Below are 21,676 nucleotides of genomic sequence, written 5' to 3'. Positions count from 1 at the left end.
GTTTTTCCAAACAATAGCAGAGCTGTCATGTATCTTTTATTTGTTCGAATGCTAGTTTATATGTTCATTGTTGAGTTAAAAGTTGGCAGGTTATGTAGAAGCTGAAGTGAAGATATATGCATCTATTCTATTTTATTGTTTAATCTCAAACAAGTTTTATTTTACGCCTTCTTGGTTGCTATAAGTTTACTTTTGAACGAGTTAACGATGCTAATTGATTCTGTCCTTTCCTATACTTTGCTTGTATTTTATTTTAGTTATCATATTTTGATTTGATGGTTATTAGCAGATGGAGTGGATGAATTAGATTTATATTTGTGTTTTTTCTGTTGTTGTCTACATGGCACTCAAATGTCTTAAAATTTACTTTGCAAATTTTATTATATCTTTTTCATTATTTAACTACATATTTAATTAGTTAATTGCCTTTTAAGATGATTAAAGGATTTCACTTCTATTCTCATGGTAGCTCGAATTCAGGATACTATCTCAGGTGGGATGCCTATCACTTCCTGCCCTACCGGTGATTTTGACAAGTCTTTCGAGCTAATTTAGTTCACTAATTAGTCAACATTTTTTGAAAAGTTCGATTAACTTAGTGTTTAATAATTAGCTTTTGAAAAAATTAAACAGTTATAAATGAGAAGTGAAATGCGTTGTAAGCATTGCGCCTGTTCGCCTTATAAGTATTTTCAGTTAAATAAAATAGTGAAATTCTAAAATCATGAAAATACTAATTTTAGCTTAAGTCAATAATCTTTCCTACTACATACATCGAAATTAACGAGCTGAATGCTTGGACTTCACCGCCTGCTGGTTGGGTTAAGGCTATTGTAGATGCAGCAGTCTTTTCAGATTGCAGTGGTATTGGGTTAGCTTGTGTTCTCACTCAGAGATGCGGGTGGCAGATTGCTTCGTGCTCACTCAGTTACGTTGCATGGTGTTTGCTTTTCGAGAGAAGCAGAGGTTATGGCTGTTAAAGAGGCCCTCAGCTAGTTAAAGAGTTCTTCTCGTGTTATTATCGAGTCGGACGCTCTAGACGTGATTATGGATCTCCGGTTACCTCTTAAACCGGGGATTGATGTTCTTATTGATGATTGCATGTCTTTAGTGAAGCAATTAAATAATTCTAGTTTTATTTTTGTGAGATGGTTTACGAATGGCGCGGCGCACTCGTTAGCGCAAGCTTGTAGTTCTATGTCAGGTCAGCGGATTAAGTGACAACTTTCCTGTATTTCTTACAAATGTAATTGCTTCTGATTTGATTTACTAAGATGATAACTTTATTCTCAAAAAAATAAACTAGCTGAAAATGACAGGTTCAGTTTGTGTTGTATTTTTTTTTTAAAATCAAATTGATATGGCTTTGATTTAAAAAAATCAAGTATACTGACAAAAATACATCATAATTTAATAAAATTTACATCATCCACCAAAAGATATTGTTTTGTGTTTAAATGCTAAAATATGTACTATATCATAATTTGATTTTAACTAATATTTTTTAATTTAATATTTTTTTCATCTTTAATTTTTTTTAAATAGAATAATTATTTACTTTGTTAGAATTAAAAAAACCAAACCAAAACTTATGCTAAAATTATGTTGACTTTGTAAATTCTTAAAAATTGATCAGTTTTGACATTTCTGCTTTCAAACCAAACTGAATTGCCATTTGCACACCCCCTACACGATGCAATATATAAATGGGAAGATTAGGATAATACTCTATTTTTTAAAATAATTTAATTTCCTACCTCAATAAGAAAAAGATAGAGAAAATACCTCATCATTTTAATGCTTTTATTTTTTTACTCTAAAGCATGTTTATATTATAATTATACATACTTTTCTTTAATTTTTTACTCTAATTATATTTTCTCTTATCATGTTACAGCTGTCATATTTTTATATGGCTCTTTTTTTTTCTCTCTCCTCTTCTTCTTATTTTTCTTCTCTGTTTCTTTTTTTCTTCGTCAATTTCTCCTTCTTCTTCTTTTCTTCTCCATTTTCTTTCTTTCTTCTTCGTTCCTTCATCGCTCCGCCGCCGTTTATTCATGGCTCCACCGTCGCTTTGTTTTTTCATATTTTATTTTAGCAAACTTTTCTTTAATTCATGGTGATTATTGCGATTTTTATAACATTCAAATCGAAATAAATTACTTTTGATTTGTTTTTCAATTTTAGATCTAAAAATCTGCATAAAAAACAATGTTATGATGAAAAAAACGATTTTCTGCACAAAAAACGATTTTCTGCAAAAAAAAAACAGTATCTCATTATCATATGATTATCATAACACTGCAGAAAAAAAATGATTTTTTATAAAAAAATAAAAACAGTCTCTGATTATCATATGAATATCACTGTAATATCATGTTGTTATCATAGCACTGTATAAAGAAAGATTTTTTACAAAAAAAATTGATTATCATGTTGTTATCACTGTATTATCATCTCGTTATCATAATATAATCATATGATACCGAGATGATAATGTATTATTGTACCTGAATAATAATGTTATGACAACGACATAATAATATAATTACGATAACAGTATGATAATATGATACCCATATGAAAATAATTACATAAAAATTATGATAACGAGATGATAATGTGAAGAAAATAGTATGATAATGAAGTATAATAAGGTCATATTATCATACTATTATCTTCACTTTATCATCTTATTATCATAATTTTTTTATAATTGTTTTTTTCATACATGTATCATATAATTATACTATCCAGTTATCATAACCTTATCATAATTCATTATCATCTAATTATCATACTCCAGTGTTATGATAACGACATGATAATCAGACACTATTTTATCATACATTATCATAGATATCATCATATATGTACCATAAATATTATCATCTCGTTATCATATGATAAAACATTATCATATGACACTATTTTTGTAAATTTTTTTCCATGTAAATATCATATTATCATATTGTTATAAGCTTATAATTATATTATCATAAAAACATTATCATACTATTATCATTATCGTACATTTGTATTATCATAACCTTATCATAATCATATAATTAATGTCATACGACATGATAATAACATGATAATCAGACGCTGTTTTTTAATAAAAAAATGATTTTTTCTGCAGTGTTATGATACTTGCATGATAATGCAGTGATGATACTCATATGATAATCAGAAGCAGTTTTTTTTTCAGAAAATTATTTTTTGTGTATAAAAACATTTTTAATGCAGATTTTTAGATCTAAAATTGAGAAAATTCAAGAGTAATTATTTAGATCTGAAAGTTAAACAAATCGTATTAATCACCACGAGTCAAGGAAAAATGCTAAAATTGAATATGAAAAACGGCTGAGCAGCGGCGGAATGATGGCGGAGCGACGGCGAAATGATGAATTAATGATGAAGAAGAAACAAAAATGAAGAAGGAATGAAGAAGAAGAAGAAGAAAATGAAGAAAAAGAATGGCGGAAAAAAAGAACAGAGAAGGAGAAGAAAGAGAAAAGGAGAGAGAGAAAAAAAAGAATGACAGTTGTCAAATATGGTTAGAGTAAAATAATAATAAAAGGTAGGTATAATTCTAATATAAATAGGTGTTAGAGTAAAAAAATAAAAACATTAAAATGGTGAGGTATTTTATCTATCTTTTACTTATTGAGGTAGGAAATCATATTATTTTAAAAAAGAGAGTATTTTTCCTAATTTTCTCTATATAAATAACTGATAGTTCAGTTTTTTCTTTTCTGTGCAGATTTCAGAACCAGCTACTTTACTGATTTTTATGACTTGGAACTTGATGAACAAGAGTGAAATAGTCCTAAACAATTCTTAGTTCTCCGGCATCAGCAGAAAAGGAAAAGAAAAAAAAACACAAATCAAGGGACAGAGATGAGCAACATTTCTTCTATGTTTGCATTTACTAAATCATGAACATTAAAATGGTCGAGCAACATTTCAATTTAACCTCTCAACAACTCATTAACTATACAGACAAGAAGCAGTCAGTTCCGTGACGCCAAGAATTCCAGGCATTCTTTTCACCGCATTTTTTTTGAGATATGAATGTTTTCCATATTCAGAAGTTATATAGTTGCATTCTGATCCAACTAAAATATTCTCTGATATTACGAAGCATCAAAATGCAGTGAAAAAAAGTCTCATAAAAGAACCAAAAGTATTGCCTACACTAGTCCATACTCCACAGTCGAATCATGAGAAGTACACAAAATTTCCTCGTTGCTGAAACATCTTATCAGTTGCATTCAGTGCTGATGAATTGGCTAGAAAAAGTAATATTCAAGTTTAAAAATATATCAATTCTTGAGCAAGCTTGATGGAACCTGAAAGAAGATAACACATAAATATTAGTAATGGCACACGTGCGCTGCAGCAGCAGCAGAATATTTCAGGATAAGGTTTTACAAATGGAAAGCATAATAAAACTTCACTACATGAAAATCATCTTGACATGAAATCTTCAGCGCAAAGTAAGTCTAATCATGTCCATCAGACTTAATCACACCAGTATGCTAATTTCAGCCAACACGTATTTCAATTGAAAACATAATAAAACTAGAGCACGATTAAATTGTTCAGTTGTTAATCATATTTCAATGGCAAACCTATATGTAATATGTATATTGAATAGCATCAGGTTGTTCAACCACCAACAGGTGAAGAAAAAGCTAAATACAGATTTATATTCCATCTATCTTTGTTCTCCAATAGGTAGAAATTCTGATGATTGTGCCAAAAAGCTAGATCATTATATGACAAGGTTATCTCAATTCTTCTAATTTAGGAAACAGAAACGCATTAACTATTACTACGTAAACAACATACGGTGAAGACTTCTTTTTGTCAAGTTCTCAAGAAACCAGGCACTGTAACGATTAACTAGAGAAGTGCATAAATATCTAAATTTCATTTGGATATTGTTATTAGAGAAACAGGAATGAAGTTCTTGTGTATTGTATTACCAATAACATAGGTGTATATATAGGTAGAGAAATCTACTATACTGCCTTCTAGTGATGAATAGTTGGAAATGACATATACCGACTTACCATACTAACGGAATAGGCAATATCTGGATAAGTTACAGTAAGATAAATTCACCCTAATTTTCATATGCTGCAAGATCAGGAAGCATAGGAACATCGCATCTATATCTCTCAGGATCTTAAAATAATTCACCCTAATTTTTATATCCTGCAAAACATCACATGGTTTACCCCCAATTTTCATGCTTCAAATAATAAATCAAGCATATACTTCCTCTAAGATAACTTTCTTTCTCATGAACTCCCAAAAAATACCTTAGCACTCTCAATTCTTTGGTATGAAACTGAGTGTGAAGAAATGATTCAAGTCAAGGGATGAAATTTCAAGGAATCATTGCCAGTAATAATAATATTGTCACATGCACAACTAATTGTATGGTGTCACGATTAAATTATTTATAGAAAATAAAATGCTCAGACTTACTCTTCTGCATATCAAACTTCTAAATAGCATCATCGAACTTACTAAAAGACCAAGCACGAGGACTTTGTTTTAAGTCATACAAAGATTTACGAAGGCGACACGCTTTCTTACACTCCTCCTGAATAACAAAATCAGTCGGTTGCTCCATATAGACTTCCTCATACATAACTATTATGGATTATCCTGTAATAAGTCGTATTCCAACAATCACCATAGCTCCGCATCGCAGTAATTCCAAGAAAAGACAGCCTTCAAATGTAGGTCATCGCCCTGTGACACGATCCTCATCTAAAAGTCTTAAAACTATCCCCCAAGATAAATGTATTTTTGATGTCTAACTGATGCAAAAGCCGATGGTGGCTAGTTTCCATAGAAATAAATAGTCTCACAGTGGTAAGTTTTAGCAATAGGAGAAAATGTGTCAAGATAATCCACTTCATATGTTTGAGCATAACTCTTAGTAACAAGGCGGGCTTTTAATCAAGAAACAGAGCTTTCCGTACTAATTTTAACTGCAAACACCCATTAACATTCAATAGTCTGTTCTCCTACAGGTAAATCTACTAAAATCCAAGTATCGTAAGTATCCAAAGCATTCATTTCTTCAATCATAGCCTTAGGCCATCTATAATTGGCTAAAGGTTCATGGACATTTTAAAAAACATACATGGAATCGAGAGATGCAATAAAAGAATAAGATGAATATAACAAATGGTTATAAGAAATAAAGAAGACACGGGATAAGTACAAGAACGTCTACCTTCACGAAGAGCGATAGGAAGATCATCATACGAAGGTGAATTTGATGGCAAAGACACTTCCTCATCAGGACATGGATCAGGAGGATATGAAAAAGATGCACCAACAAAAATTGGAAGGTTGTGTCTGGTGTAAATATGTCTTTATAGGAGAGTAGAATCAGAAGGCGATGATACAGTATAAATTAACAAATCATTGACCCCTCTGACTAGTAGGACATGAAGATAAAGAAAAAGGAACATGTTCGAAAATTTACATCAGCTGACACAAGATGCTAAAACTAGGAAAATAATACCTTTAATTCTTTTTGCACACAAGAATAACCAATAAAGATGCATTTTAAAAAATTTGGATCAAGTTTCATAATCTAAGGGCAGACATCCCGAACAAAATTAGCACGTCTCAAAATATGCACACACATGATAAACTGAATTCAAGTTTCAGCACAAACAACTATTCTAAACATTTTTTTTATTAAATATAACCATGTCACTCAAGAGTAATCATCGATAAATGCAACAAAATACTTAAAATCCGGTTTTAGACATGACGGGCCATGGACACCAAATATCCTAGTGCACTAAATTAAAAAGAGCACTAGCTTGGTTATTGATTCTTGAGCTAGAACTAAGACGATTACGTTTGGCAAACTACTAAGACTCGCCGTCTAGAGAAGACCTGCTAGAAAATTGAGAAAATAGTTTTAACATAGGAAGAGAATGATGATCTATCCAACAATGTGCTTCAAAATGAGTGTTGAATTTAAAGAAGTGCTCCATGGTAGTTTCATATCATCGGTAAGAGGGTCATCAGTTAAATAACTATCCATAGCAATGCTAAGCAGATACATTTCAATGGTTCAACTCCAATCAAGATAATAATAGCATTAAGTTTATGTTTGTCATTTTTGACATCACCAGAACCACATCAGAAATAACATCCTTTTTTTCAGCCATAATACCCCGAAAATGCACAAATTAAAACTAACAGGTTCTAAAACTACAAAACCAGAAAATTCAAACCTATACCGAGTCAAACTTGCACTCTCAAATACTCCAAAACGTGCTCTATAAAGCGAGAGGAGACAGACAATCAAAATAGAACAATTTTGACAAAGCAGGCGCTCCCATGCACTGGGTGAGTCGAGCTTGTAACGATTCTTGTGGCGGCGCATGAGCTTCATTTATACAAGATTGTGGGGAACATCCGATCAGCGGGTGGTGCTCCTCCTGGAGTGTGCGATGATGACAACAAAAGATCACCCAAACGTGGAGACCAAAAATCGTCTAATCTACTTCATTATGCGTAACTACAAATTTAAATTCCTTTAGCCAAAGCTGTCGTATTATGTTATTAGACAAAAAAGAGTGAATTTCTTGTGTATTGTATACACCAATTACATAAGTATATTTACAAGTATAAAGATCATATTCTAGGAAGGAAATCACTTACAATAAATCATTATCAATCAGCCTAAAATTTAGCTGCCAATTACTGCCTACTATAAGAGCTTCCTAGTATACTTACAAAGTCTGTAACAGATATTCAAGAAGACATGAATCCAATATTAATTGCTCACTAAAAATTTCTACTTCTCTGTGACTATTCATAGAAACATAGTAATAAACAGACACATGCTACTGTCTATTAAAATAGTTTTATGAGATTAAAAACAAAATGAGTTCTTTATTTTTTCTGCAAATAAAAAGTAGTATTCAATTTGCATTTAAGAGTATTCTTTTTATCTCAATTGCTTCTAGGAATAGTATTTGTTTTATGCAAACAATTTGATTGGGAAAAACAAAGTACTTTTAAGTTTTATGTGCACAACTATCAATTTACACATTAATCAGCAGTCGAACCCCTGAATTATCAAATACTCGGTGTCATTATGTTAATAAAAAATGGCTCGGCGGCATTATAACAAATTGGTCCAGGAAAACTTTCTTTTAAACAAGACTCCGGGTTGCAACCCTGTGAAAGCATATGCAGGAACTGCTCAGTCCCACGTACATTCAGCGAGACTCCAAGAAAGCTTCCGTAAAGTATTGAAGAGCTTAGTTAGGATGGGTGGAACTACAGCCCCTCGAACTGGCTCGATAAAGTCTGGGAGATTAGATAAGTTGGCTAGAAATTTTTATATTCTTTTTACTGAAAATGCACCGAAGGAAATTGCCATTGATCGCGCTACTCAATCCATATCGTCAGTTATATGGTTGCTTCATCCAAGAGAGGGTAAGAAGGTGAGAAATCATCAATGGGAGCTGGCGTGCATGACTTTGAGAGTTGTGATGATATTACAAAGGAACGTCTTTATCAGAATATTTTTGCTTCTCACTTTGGACAGCAGTCATTTTGGGTTCACTAATGGGATCCGCGGCTCTCGCCTCTGCATCTGGATTTGCGGACGTATCCAACCGAAATAAGATCTCAGATTGACATCTTGATACACTGATTTACCATAATAATAAATAGAGTTCAACAGCTGCTGACGCTATAAAAGGAACGCCTTTGTCAGAGCTTTGGGCAAGGTGGCGGAAATCTTTCTATAGTTTTTACTTTTCTAAAATCAACAGTTTGCTACAGCCACAGTACCCAACAAGCCTTAATGTTTAAGTGAAAATAAAAACAATGCTTACAAGAAACTGCCACAATTCAAGAAATTGGGTAAAGGTTAAGACAGTTTAGCCACATCCAACCGTGGTTGACAAAAAACACTGGTGACAAATCACTGAATCTTCATGTCCAGGTTATAAGAGTAAAGGAGATGGCAAATAAGCCAAAGATGGCATGGAATCAAGTGTTGAAAATTATAGAATTACTAAACCCTTTAAAATTATATCCCAATATTGAAAGGAATGAACATGATCCTTATAGCTAAATCCCATAAAATTAGGACTGGGCCCGAATTTTATTTGACCTTTGTGTGAGACAAGTTCCAAAGAGATGTGAACTAGTCAACAAAACCATAAGAAGAATGACGCAATAGGGAACTGCAATCATGAATCTAGAAACCTAAGGTGAGCTACATGATTTTCAAATTTAACACCAAGTTCATGGTAAACATGACTAAGAGCACTGATTTATAACTTTATCAAGATTCAAGAGGGGATCCATGTAGACAGAAATGCAGCGAGTACTGAGCCTATATTTATGTCTGTACACGTATAAAATAAAAACACATAAATTGAAAAACAAGATTAACTTCTTCCTCCTTCCATAACTCCCTCATCTACCCACAAAAAATCAAACACGTGACCTCCTATGCAGATCCGACAATAAGGCAATGCAAGGGGGCTAAGGGGGAACAAACAAAAGATTGATCATGTTAGAAAGAAAATGAATAATTTTGAAGCATTCAAAAATAGGAAAAAGTTGAAAAAGTTACAAAAACTATTTCTAACAATAGTGTTTGACCATGAGAATCTATTGAATACTATCATATCATTCAAAGCTTTACAGCAAGGAACAATATATGATGCAGAATACTCTAACTTAAATAGCTCATTAGCTCCTGTCGCCAAACCCCCCCCCCCCCCCCCCTTTGTTACCAATTTTGTAATCTCTCAATCAAATCATCAATTAAAATTCAGTCTGAGATGTTGAAGAATTTGGAGACATCAATAGCAAGTGAAAAAGCAGCTTGGTGAAAGAGCACAAAAATAGCTCGATGCAAAAGTGAGATGCTTACAAGAATGAAGACCATACGGGTGCAGTGTCAAGAGTATCAAATCCAGAAACCAAGAAAGAAGAAGAAAACTCTGAGAAGCAAGCAAAGCGATAGAGATAGATTGACAAGGTAACAAGATGATCAGGATAGCAGAAGAGATGATGCCAAGACAGCAATAAATGCCCATGTTGCGAGATGTTGATTCCCAAAAGAAGGGTTGAACTTAAAATTCGTCCAAGTTCTCTGGCAGAGAGCGTATGAATTTTATGACTATGAAACAAAAATCCAATTGTCAAATAGAAGCACCATGCCACCATCCAATGTAGATTACTCCTGTAAAATGCTTTTATGTTTTTCAGCACCAAAGTTCTAAGTTAAGATTAGTATAATATTCTCAACTATGGTACTTCAAACGGAAATAGGGTATCAAAGCCCTCTATTTGTCAGAGGATTTATTAACTTCAGTATAACCTTCGAAAATATTAATTGTACAAATTACCAAAACTTTTATGACAAAGCTTTCAAATTTAAAATGCAGCGAGTATAATATGACAAACTTCAACTAGGAAAAGCTTAGGACATTTTCATTGTTATTAAGAAGCTAGAAATTAGTAGTGACAGAAAAAAAGAGGATTTTGAATAGGAACAGAAAACATACTGATGTGTCATGATTTTGATATCAAGAGTGCCATGCTTCTAGTCAATAGAATTTTTTTTTTTTCAAGCTTGCTGGTATAGACATTATAATATTGGCGGATATGATAATTTGGCCCCAATGAGAATTCTTTTTTCTTTCACAACCTGATGTTACTTGTGTCTCTCCTTATTTAGCTCCTCAAAAATCCAGCATATGATTCAGTCCTCTTACCATCAGCTACCGTAAGTTGCAACTTTCCGAGAAGTTTTCATTCCTTAAAGCAGCTCAAGCATCAGTCCAACTGCAAAAGCCTTCATTCATGATGTAAGAGTTCGTAAAGGCATCTGAAACTGTTATCATGAACCGCTCTCTGATTTAGGCTTCTCCTAGTATACTTTATTGAAAATCTATCCAGCTTTGCATTTTTTATTTCATCTGTCCCTGTTCTCCTCCTAGTATACTTTCTTGAATACCTATCAATTTTCCCAGCATATCTTCCACGAGCAGAAATTCTCCTAACATACTTTTTCAAGTATCGATCAGGTTTTCTTTTGCATCCTTCATTCGCAGTGGTTCTCCTAGCATACTTGATCAAATACCGATCAGGTTTTCCCATGTATATTTCATCAGCAACTATTATAGACCCATCTCCCTCCCTACAGGACTGACACTCAGAGTTCATCACTTTATCCGAACAACTTCCTTCTCCCTCCTTATATCTCACTTCAAAATCTTTCCCATTTTGTCTCGTCCAACTATCATCAACTCTATTCAATCCCAATACATCATAATCCGAAACCCTAACAGTAACAGCAGGCTCAACAATAGCACTTCTACCACCAAGAGAAACATCACATTTCCTACAACCCCGACTGTCCAACAACTGATTCGAACCAGCCGAACTGACCGAACTCAAATTGTTTAACATCCTAGTCGGATCATCCAACGTGTACGCCAAACATAAACCCCCAACAGTCCTATCCGACACTAAATCAACCGCATTATGCGTCAAGTCAGTAGCTTTTCGCGCAGCCAAAGCCTTCTCGACAACCAAATCTCTAGCCCTAACAGCTGCTTCGACTTTCCTAACATCACAATTCACATCCATAACCACATCCTCAGAATTCAAATTCAGTTTCTTTTTCTTGTTTTTCTTGCTATAAACATAAGCCCTTTTCGCAGCAATCGATTTGGGCACCCAACAATCAACGCATACGGAAAACTTAGACGAAAACGACCAAGGCGAAAACTTAGAGTAATTGGCAAAGCAAGATTTATGTATAAACCGTTCGCATTGGGCACAATTGAAGGAGGAGGTAGTGTTATTCTTACCTTTGAAACAGTAAGAACAAAGATTTGAAGATTCGACGCCGACGAAGCAAATTTTACAAAGAATTATGATCCGCCATTCACTGTATAGGGTTTGGAGAGTGTTGTTGTCTTCGTTAGTATCGCAAGTGTCGATCCTGAATCCGCAAGACTGGCATTCTGATAAGTTGGGTAAATCTCTCGTCTTCTTAGGCTTGTCTTGTTGAGTTTCCATTTCAGGGTTTTCAGAATTAGGAGATTATGATTTTTGTGATCAACAATGAGGAATACATTTTTTTGGCGACAAGATTCCGTAAGCCACGCGCTACTTTTTTCTTCTGTTGATTTCAGAGTGTACAATTTTTGCCTTGGTGTTTTTTTTCTTTCAAAATAAGGATTATATTGATATCTGAAAATAGAAGTATATAATGTTTATCAGCAACAACTATCGCAATTAATATAAATTACTGAATAACTTCTAAAAAGAAGGAATAATTATACAACACGATGATTGTGCTATGTTATTTGTGCAATAAATTAATTATATGTTAATTATGTGGAAAATTGAATATTAAAAAAATAAATAATAATTAAAAAATTCTCTATCACAAATGCTAATTGGCTTGATGTAAAAATGGCGTGCCGCAACGGTTGCATGGGATAAACACTCCTCAACTAAACATAAAATATTAACAAAATTATATTTGAGATTTTTGGTATATTTTTTTTTGGTATATTTTAACATCATATAGATCCCTTCTTTCACTCTCACCTCCGCAAATAAAATACACTTTCTATTTTAAAATACAATAAAATTTAAAATAGTCTTTAATATTTTATTTTTTCAAATTGACATTTAATATTTTTTAATTTTTATTTATAATCCTTATATTTTTAAATTTCAAAAAACAAATTATTTTTAATTAAAACTTCAGTTATCTTTTTAAACTTTTTTCATTTTATTAACTTAAATCAAATTTATTATCAAAGAAAAACGTAGATAATTTTTTTACCTGCTGCTTCCGAGACTCACTGCCAACCATCCACTAGACACCTACCACCAAAGGAGGAGCTGTTATTCCTCCTTTGATAAAGAGCATATCTACTCCTTTTCAAACGATGAAAAGAAGTTGCTCTACTCCTTTTCGGACGAGAAGAAGCAGATTTTATATGCTCCTTCTCGTCTGAGAAGGAAAAATTGCTCATTTTCAGGCGCAAGAGCCAAAAAGGACCACGTTGCCTGAGAAGGAGCAAATCGCTCCTTCTCAGGCGACAAAAAGGAACAACTCTCCTCCTTCTTATAAGAGTAGTAATAGCTCCTCCACCTTCCCAATATAGGGATGGAATTCAGGAGTTAATGTTTGGCTAGAAAGTTAATTATTTAAATTTGATGTTGTTCTTTATAATATTCTTTAGTTTGTTTGCTCTAGATTAACTAGAAGTTACAAAAATGGTTTAATGGACTAGCTCAAAAATCCAGGTTTGCTCTTATGTACTCACCCATAACTACGACATTCTTGGGATGTCTTTTATAATGAATTCTTGGGAAAATTGAACGATGATGGGGAGATTGCTAGAAAAGAGTTCTATCAAATGAAGTGTTATTTTTTTAAAGAAACCATATCTAATTCATACTATATGGGAGAAAGACGAACCAGATCTGGTTCGTCTTCCTCAAAACCTATCAAAATCAGGTTTCGAGAAATATGAACAGTTATTAATAAGTTATTTTTTTCAAAAAAATTAAAAATTAATTGCATATTTAAAATAATTTATTTTATTTAATCAAATTAATAATTGAATAATTAAAATTTTAAATTAAATTTTAATTTTTTTATTAATAGTCGGAGATAATTTTTAATGTCAAAAACGCTAAAAAATAATTAATAGCATTAAAAATAAAATTAAATAATAACTTTCAATTATGTGACAGAAGGACTTAAAATAGATATTCTAATAATGTAGGAATTTAATTTGGACATTTTTTTTGTGTAGAGATCATTTTTGCACTTCCCCAAAAAAAATTACCGTATATTTATTTGTTTCCCTATTTCAAATTTTGTCTTTCCTTTCCATTAGTTTCATCTGTTCATCTTCTCAAAGAATTAAAAATGGTAAAGCAGCAAAGGAAGGGGAAAAGAATTAAAACCATGGTAATCCATTTTTATTTTATTAATCATTTAGGTTCTGCAGTTTACTTTACTTTGAGTGATTCTAATTAGAAGATTTATCCGCTCTTAAACCTCTCATTTCATAAAACCCAGACTGTTCGCTATTTTGTGTTTGTGTTTGTTACTATTTTTGCACTTCAACACTTGAAAATTACACTCCTGATTTAACATTAATACTGTAGTATTATTCTAATTTAAAACATTCATAAAACCCACTTCGTTACTGTTCTCTGTTTTATTTTTGTGTTTGTGCTTGGATATTCAAATATATGTAATCTGGTTTAGCTGTAAAATGATGAATTTATTATGTCTGTTGGTTTTTGATTTTCAGGGTATCGAGCCGGCGAAAAAGATTGAGAACAGCTCAAGATCCGATATGATCAGTGATTTGCCGGATCATATTATTGATAACATTCTAATTTGTCTGCCGATTCAAGAAGCCGTGAGGACTAGCATATTGTCAAAGAAATGGAGGTTCAAGTGGAGATATCTTCCCAAATTGGTATTTGACAATTCTTCCTATGAAACAGCCATAATACCCTCCACTGCACAACCTAGCATTGCTAAATTCTTTCTTAATATCTATAAAGTTCTTTTTCTTCACCATGGACCCCTTTTGAATTTTACTTTTCATGTTCCGTTGTTAAAAAGATATCCCGAGATTGACCAGTTGATGCTTTACCTGAGCGAGAAAGATGTTCAGGAAATTTTCTTTAAGATTGGTGAAAGGAAAACCCGTAGAGTTATTGATGAAAGGAAAGCCCATAGAATGTCATCATTTCTGTTCTCATGTGTGGCATTGAGGCACTTGACCTTGTCCTCGTGTTCTTTTCCAATTCCGTTGGCATTTCAAGGATTTGTTAACTTGATTTCTCTTAAGCTTCAGTCGGTTGATTTTGATGCCGATGTGTTTGAAACATTCATCTCCAAATGCCCATTACTTGAAACACTTTCTATAAGAGACTGTTTCGATATTGTTAACCTGGATTTTGACTGTCCTAATCTTAAGTTCTTTCACTTTTCTGGTTCTTGTAAGGCTATTTGTTTTAGAAAAACTAGTCAACATCTTTCAACAGTTATATTTGATGAAAGTTTTGTCGGATACGAGAAGGTAGAACCAACCGAGATTTTCGAAAGTCTGCCCGTCGTCGAGCACTTGCGTTTCGGATTCGACTTTTTGGTCGTAAGCCTGTTGCTTTTGTTTACTTTGTAGAGTTAATTTAGTTGGCATACTCTATGTTCTTACTTTGTATTTCTGCATTTTTTTCAAGTACCTGCGTTATGGAGGAATGCCGAAGAAACTTTCTCTTGGCTGTCTTAGGGTTCTTGATCTGCCTGACTTATCTTTTGGGTGGACGGATATTATCTCTGTTGTTCTATGCTTGATTGTGAGCTCTCCTAACTTAGAGAAGCTCGAGCTTGGGGTAATTTTCTATTTGTTCACTTGCTTTGTGTTTCATGTTTCATATTTCTCGTAAAAACTAATGTTTTATGTGTTTCTCTCTTAGGCTGAATCAGCTGATGACGACAATTCTTCTCTTGCTAAGGAACTTTTAGAAGTACAAGACTTCTTAGATAATGCGCTGAAAAAACTCCGAGTGGTGAAGATGAATTTCGCTCACACAGTACCAATAAAATCCGAACTTCAATTTATTAAATTTCTGTTGCGTGAATCAGTTGTATTGGAAAAGATATTTATACAGCCTGCCAACAGAACAGCTGCTGAGGGAGCACTGAAGATTGTGAAAAAGATACGTCGATTTCAACGTTCTTCAAAGAAAGCAAAAATTGTTTACTTAGATACTGATGCTGATGGCAGTGAAGGTTAGGATGTTAATTATGCCTGAAAATCAAACCATTTTTCCTGTGTTTCTAGTTTACATAGAATCAGGTGTTTCCATCCTAAAATTTAAATATCATTTTGCTCCATTAATTTGCATACTTTGGCAAATTAGTACAAAAAGATTATGTTTTTATTTTTCATTAGAAGTTTATCTATTATTAGGTGACTGCTTCATTTTTAAATTTTTTGTTCTTGTTTTGGTGTGAGGATACCGTTGGCAGCTCTCTCGTAGGTTTCGTATTCATTAATTAATAGTTTTCTTTGATATTAACTTTATGATCTTTAAAGTGTTAAACATGGTTTAGTTAATTTGATTGGCATTAATTAAAGCTATTGAGATGGCTTGGATCAAGGGTTGACATTTGCTTGGGCATGAATATAATTCCACTTATATGGTTCACTTGTTGCAATTTAAATCAAAACTAGTCACTTGGATGTTAGTAGAAACAATGGCTGCAGTGTTTATATTTTTGCTTCTCAAATGACTTTAAATGTTTCTCATATCTTCAAGAAGGGAAATATGGTGGCAGATAGTATAGCAAAACATGATGTATCCATTTTTTTTTTAATTTAGTCACTCAAAAATATCCTACCTTTTTAATTTTTTATGGCCTCACCTTTTAAAATATTCAATTTAAACCTACTTTTCAATTTTCACTTTCAATTATAGTCATTTGTCCAAATTGAGAGGAAAATAAAGTTCAAATATATCGTTTATATTGCTTCATGTTGTTCCAATTTGCAATTTTATCATAATAAATTTTAAAAATGAAGCGATATGGGAGGTGTATTTGAATCTTTTTAAAGTTCAATTTAGACAAATGGCTACAATTGCAAGTGAAAATTGAAAAATGGGTTACTATTAATTTTTTTGAAAGGTGAGGTCATAAAAAAAAAAGTTGAGTATTTTTAAGTGATTAGACCTTTTTTTACAGCGACAGTTAGCTCGACCATCTCTATAGATTTTGGTATGATGGTTCTTATCGTTTTTGTTAGTCTTTTTTTTCAGTTTTTAATTTTTTTGATTATTTTCTAATTTTTTTTCATAATATTATTTATTTGGTCTTCAAAAATTTGATGCTTTCGATAAACCCTAAAATTTAAAGGAAAAATTACAGAAAAATCCAAAAAATAGAGTTTTTTTTTTACAAAAATACGTACTAAAATAGCTTACATTTAGTACCCAACACACTTTCAAAAATACGCAATAGGTTTTAACATTTTATGTACCGTATCAAACATATATTTATAATGTATCAAATATGTATTAAAAATGTATTTTTATATATAAGTACGTAAAATGTGTAAAGTTTTTTTATGTTAGGTAAAATTATTATTTTTTGACTTGGTACATATTTTTGAAAATTAATTGATTTTTTGGAGTAGTTTTGTTGTTATCCCAAATCTAAACTCTAAATCCTAAATTCTAAACTTTTAATCTAAATTTTAAACTCCAAACCCTAAATTCTAAATAATAATTACAATAAAAAAATAAATTTCAAAGATTACACTTTTAATATACCATTTAAATTTTTTTATTAACAAATTTAATAAAAAATGGGAGAGTGGTGGTTTGGGGAGCAACAAGCGGTAGTCTGGTCGTCAAAGTCTCATGACGGAATTTGACCCAAATTTTATAAATCTATACTATATATAAAAGCAGGGAGGGGGGGGGGGGACAAACACATTTACGTTAATGTCCTTTTCACTTATAAAATTTAATTATTAATTATAAAATATTAAGATAATCATTAAAATTAGAATACTAACTAAAATAAACTACTATTTTAAGATAAGTCAGAGTACTAACCAAAACAAATTATTATATTTAGATAATTATATAGAGTATTAATTAAAATAGAATACTTTGACTATTTAATGATTACTATTTTAATTACTTTTTAATTGTATAGAATTTTAAATAAGGTAAATTATTCTAATGAGATATTATTTTAATTTTTACTTTATATTTTCTATTAAAATTATCTATAATTATAAAATTTGAGTACCAATTAATTTTTTTAAATAATTAAAACAGTTATCTAAAGTATTTAATAAGATAAATTATTTCAAATCAACCATTATTTTAATTTTATTTGATAATTTGATGAGTCGCACTACGAGCCACGTGTAAAACACGTAAAGCGACACTAATACTAAAAAAATCCACTAAAAATCTAGCAAAATCTCCGGTAGCTATCTCTAGAAATGGCTTTTTGTTGGGTTTTTAGCAGTTTTTAAAAGGCTTAATGTTAAAAAAATCACGAACTTTACACGTTTTCTCATTTTAATCACGCAGTTTTAATTTTTTCATTTTTATGCACAAACTATCATTTTTTTCTCAAATCCATGCACGGTTCTGAGGTGACACTCATTCATTAGTGTAAAAAAACCTCCGCCTTAACAAATTACATCAATGGAGTCGTGACAGCTCAGCACCTTGCATGAATTTGAGAAAAAGCGTTAGTTCGTGCATGAAAATGAAAAAAATTTAGCTGTGTGATTAAGATGAGAAAACGTGTAAAATTGGTGAATTTTTATAACTTTAACCCTTTTTAAAATTTAGTATTTTTAATTTTTTCCGATAATTGTCTAAAAATCCACATAAGTAAAATTACACTCTACATATTTGTTTGTTCGCTGTCTTTTCTTTCCCTATTTCAAATTGTTTTCATCTCTCAAAGAAGAAAAATGGTAAGGCAGCAGAGGAAGGGAAAAAAGATTAAAACTATAGTAAGCCATTATTTTTTCTTAATTCTTTAGCTTCTTTAGTTTACTTTACTTTGAGTGATTATGATTGTCCTCTCTTAAATCTCTCATTCCTAAATTAACATTGATAGTTTTAGTAGTGTTATTTTAATCTGATGAGTGCTTTTTTTTTTTATGGTAAATAATCTTTTAATTAATTATGTTTACATTAAATTTTCAATCGAATGGGTATTGTTCATTGGTTTTAAGAAAATTTATTAAACAAAGCTGTTAAACTTTTGAAATATATGTGATGAAAATTTTGAAATAACAGTATTTATCTTTCAACAAAACTTGTCAGTATTAAATTAGTAAGTTTATATGTTAATGATGAAAACAAAAAAAAGACATAGGTAATGGAATAGTAAGATTGATTTTTAAAAATCAAATCTGAGTATATAATAGTATTATTAATTAAATTTGGACATTATCAATGTTTGGATTGCTAAAACTTGTCACTCCTGGTATTATGTTGTCATATAATTGGTGTTATTGTAGTTTTGGATATTCGGATATATATAAACTTGTTGGAATTATGTAGTGTAGTTGTAAAATGATGAATTTAGTATGTCTGTTCATTTTGATTTTCAGGATGTTCAGCCGGCCAAAATGATTGAGAACAGCTCAAGATCCGATATGATCAGTGATTTGCCGGATCATATCATAGATAACATTCTAATTTGTATGCCGATTCAAGAAGCTGTGAGGACTAGCATCTTGTCAAAGAAATGGAGGTTCAAGTGGAGATATCTTCCCAAATTGGTATTTGACGATTCTTCTTATCAAACGGCAATCATACCCTCTACTGCACAACCTAGCATTGCTAAATTCTTTCTTAATATCTATAAAGTTCTATGTCTTCATCATGGACCCCTTTTGAGTTTTACTTTTCATGTTCCATAGTTAAAAGAGTATCCCGAGATTGACCAGTTGATGCTTTACCTGAGCGAGAAAGATGTTCTGGAAATTTTCTTTAAGATTGATGAAAGGAAAACCCAAAGAGAGATTGATGAAAGGAAAACCCATAGAATGTCATCATTTCTGTTCTCATGTGTGGCATTGAGGCGCTTGACCTTGTCCTCGTGTTCTTTCCAAGTTCCGTTGGCATTTCAAGGATTTGTTAACATGATTTCTCTTACGCTTCAGTCTGTTTATTTTACTGCCAATGTGTTTGAAACTTTCATCTCCAAATGCCCATTACTTGAAACTTTGTCTGTAATAGACTGTTCTGATATTGATAACCTGGATATTGACTTTCCTTATCTTAAGTTCTTTCACTTTTCTGGTTCTTGCGAGAATATTTGTATCAGAAAAACTACTCAGCATCTTTCAACAGTTATATTTGATGAAAATTTTAACAGATACCAGACTGTTAAACCCGCGGAGCTTTTCGAAAGTCTGCCTGTCGTCGAGCACTTGCGTCTCGGATTTTACTTTTTCTGCGTAAGCCTGTTGCTTTCGTTTAATTTTAAGTGTAGATTTAGTTGGCAAATTCTATGTTCTTACTTTGTATTATGCATTATCTTGAAGTACTTCCTTCATGGAGGCCTGCCGAAGAAACTTTCTCTTGGCTGTGTTAGGGTTCTTGAACTTGTTGAAATATGTTTTGGGTGGACGGATATTATCTCTTCTATTCTTTGCTTGATTATGAGCTTTCCTAACTTAGAGAAGCTTGAGCTTGAGGTAATTTTCTATTTGTTCACTTGCTTTGTATTTTATGTTTCATACTTCCCATCAAAACTAATGTTTTATGTCTTTTTCTTAGGCTGTTGGTACAACTGTTGAGGACGAGGATTATCTGTTGAGGAACTTTTAGAAGATGTACAAGGCATCTTACATAATGCACTGAAAAAACTTCGGGTGGTGAAGATGAATCTCGCAGAAACAGTAGAAGTAAAACCCGAACTTGAATTTATTAAGTTTCTATTGCGTGAATCAGTTGTACTAGAAAAGATGTTTATACAGCCTACCAACAGAACAGCTGCTGAGGGAGGACTGAAGATTGTGAAAAAGATACGTCGATTTTCAACGTTCGTCAAAGAAAGCAAAAATTGTATACTTAGATACTGATGATGATGGCAGTAAAGGTTAGGATGCTATTTATGCCTGAAAATCAAATAATTTTTCCTGTGTTTCTGATTTACATAGAATCAGGTGTTACAATTCTAATGTTTATTCATGAAGATGCTGTTTATGATTATAGAGAATGTTAAAGTTGTCTGTCCTATTAAAATTTAAGTATCATTTTGCTCCATAAATTTGCATACTTTGGCCAATTAATAGAAAAACAATTTTGTTATTATTTTTTATTAGAAATTTATCTGTTATTAAGTGACTGCTGCATTTTTAAATTGTGAGTTCTTATTTCGGTTTAAGGATTCCCGTTGGCAGCTCTCTCATATAGTTTCATGGTGTTCTTTTCTGGTTTCGTATGGATTCTGTATGTTAGAGATATCCTTTGATATTGTTTCAGATGAAATTACATTAAAGAATTATCTAAGTATACAATTTGAATAAATGCCTACGTGGCGCTGATGTGGTATTGTCATACATCAGCGCCACATAAGTAAAATTGTGTAGTTGTACAAAATTGAAATGAAATCATGCGTTTCATGATAAATTGGATAAAATTAAAAGATTTGAATTTTCGTGAAACTTTCATGAAATGTGTGGCTTTTTTTTAATTATTTAGCCAATGTAAAATAATTGAATTCTTGATAGATTAGGTCTATTTTCATCATGATTTAAAAAATTTAATTTTGGATTAATACACAATTTAATCTTGAACTTATACCCTAATATCCATATAAATCCTAAACTTAACATCTCATCTATCGAACTTCTGAACTTGTTAAATAATCTTAATTGAACCGTGAACTTGATAAATAAGTAAAAATTAAACCCCTCCGTACACACAGTCTTTTAGAGTGTTTCAAGTTCCAGGTGGACACAGAGGAGTTTAACGTTTACATTTATTAAATTTATGCTTCAAATAGGATTATTTAACAAGTCCAGAAATTCGACAGGTGAGACGTTAA

The 21,676-nt window shown here is 31.9% G+C and overlaps 3 protein-coding genes across 5 annotated transcripts; 2 read left to right on the top strand and 1 right to left on the bottom strand.

Annotated features, from left to right (window-relative positions):
• Positions 1-3,904: 3,904 nt before the first annotated feature.
• Positions 3,905-12,261, bottom strand: LOC126682489 (uncharacterized). Its single transcript, XM_050378201.1, has 2 exons — positions 10,590-12,261; positions 3,905-4,355 (listed from the first exon to the last, which is right to left on the bottom strand). The coding sequence occupies exon 1, from the start codon at positions 12,109-12,111 to the stop codon at positions 10,882-10,884; it is 1,230 nt and encodes a 409-aa protein (XP_050234158.1). The 5' UTR covers positions 12,112-12,261; the 3' UTR covers positions 3,905-4,355; positions 10,590-10,881.
• A 1,622-nt stretch (positions 12,262-13,883) lies between these two features.
• LOC126682789 (F-box/FBD/LRR-repeat protein At1g13570-like) lies at positions 13,884-16,072 on the top strand. Its single transcript, XM_050378548.2, has 4 exons — positions 13,884-14,029; positions 14,379-15,230; positions 15,319-15,471; positions 15,556-16,072. Exons 1-4 carry the CDS (start codon positions 13,988-13,990, stop codon positions 15,874-15,876), a joined length of 1,368 nt encoding a protein of 455 aa, XP_050234505.1. The 5' UTR covers positions 13,884-13,987; the 3' UTR covers positions 15,877-16,072.
• Positions 16,073-18,536: 2,464 nt separating this feature from the next.
• Positions 18,537-20,940, top strand: LOC126682790 (putative F-box protein At1g47702). 3 transcript variants are annotated; one of them, XR_008790653.1, is made up of 5 exons: positions 18,537-18,623; positions 19,230-19,400; positions 20,000-20,081; positions 20,169-20,321; positions 20,404-20,940. XR_008790653.1 is itself a non-coding variant. In XM_050378551.2 (3 exons), the coding sequence occupies exons 1-3, from the start codon at positions 18,582-18,584 to the stop codon at positions 20,452-20,454; spliced, it is 264 nt and encodes an 87-aa protein (XP_050234508.1). In that variant the 5' UTR covers positions 18,543-18,581; the 3' UTR covers positions 20,455-20,940. The 3 variants fall into 3 exon arrangements, 2 of the variants coding, with proteins under 2 accessions (XP_050234508.1, XP_050234507.1); XM_050378551.2 differs by lacking the exons at positions 20,000-20,081; positions 20,169-20,321 and having other exon boundaries at positions 18,543-18,623; XM_050378550.2 differs by lacking the exons at positions 20,000-20,081; positions 20,169-20,321; positions 20,404-20,940 and having other exon boundaries at positions 18,543-18,623; positions 19,230-19,993.
• The last annotated feature ends 736 nt before the right edge of the window (positions 20,941-21,676 follow it).

This window comes from Mercurialis annua, linkage group LG5 (genome assembly GCF_937616625.2).
Source record: "Mercurialis annua linkage group LG5, ddMerAnnu1.2, whole genome shotgun sequence".
Lineage (NCBI taxonomy): Eukaryota > Viridiplantae > Streptophyta > Magnoliopsida > Malpighiales > Euphorbiaceae > Mercurialis > Mercurialis annua.
This window is presented reverse-complemented; position numbering and strand designations above follow the sequence as displayed.

What these genes read in the sequence shown, in the direction of transcription:
- LOC126682489 (XM_050378201.1), bottom strand. Translation starts at nt 12,111, where the DNA reads ATGGAAACTCAACAAGACAAGCCTAAGAAGACGAGAGATTTACCCAAC.
- LOC126682789 (XM_050378548.2), top strand. Translation starts at nt 13,988, where the DNA reads ATGGTAAAGCAGCAAAGGAAGGGGAAAAGAATTAAAACCATG. An exon ending in TCGGATTCGACTTTTTGGTC is followed by an intron (nt 15,231 to 15,318) that starts GTAAGCCTGTTG and finishes ATTTTTTTCAAG; the next exon opens with TACCTGCGTTATGGAGGAAT. An exon ending in TAGAGAAGCTCGAGCTTGGG is followed by an intron (nt 15,472 to 15,555) that starts GTAATTTTCTAT and finishes TTTCTCTCTTAG; the next exon opens with GCTGAATCAGCTGATGACGA.
- LOC126682790 (XM_050378550.2), top strand. Translation starts at nt 18,582, where the DNA reads ATGGTAAGGCAGCAGAGGAAGGGAAAAAAGATTAAAACTATA. An exon ending in GAAAAAAGATTAAAACTATA is followed by an intron (nt 18,624 to 19,229) that starts GTAAGCCATTAT and finishes TTTGATTTTCAG; the next exon opens with GATGTTCAGCCGGCCAAAAT.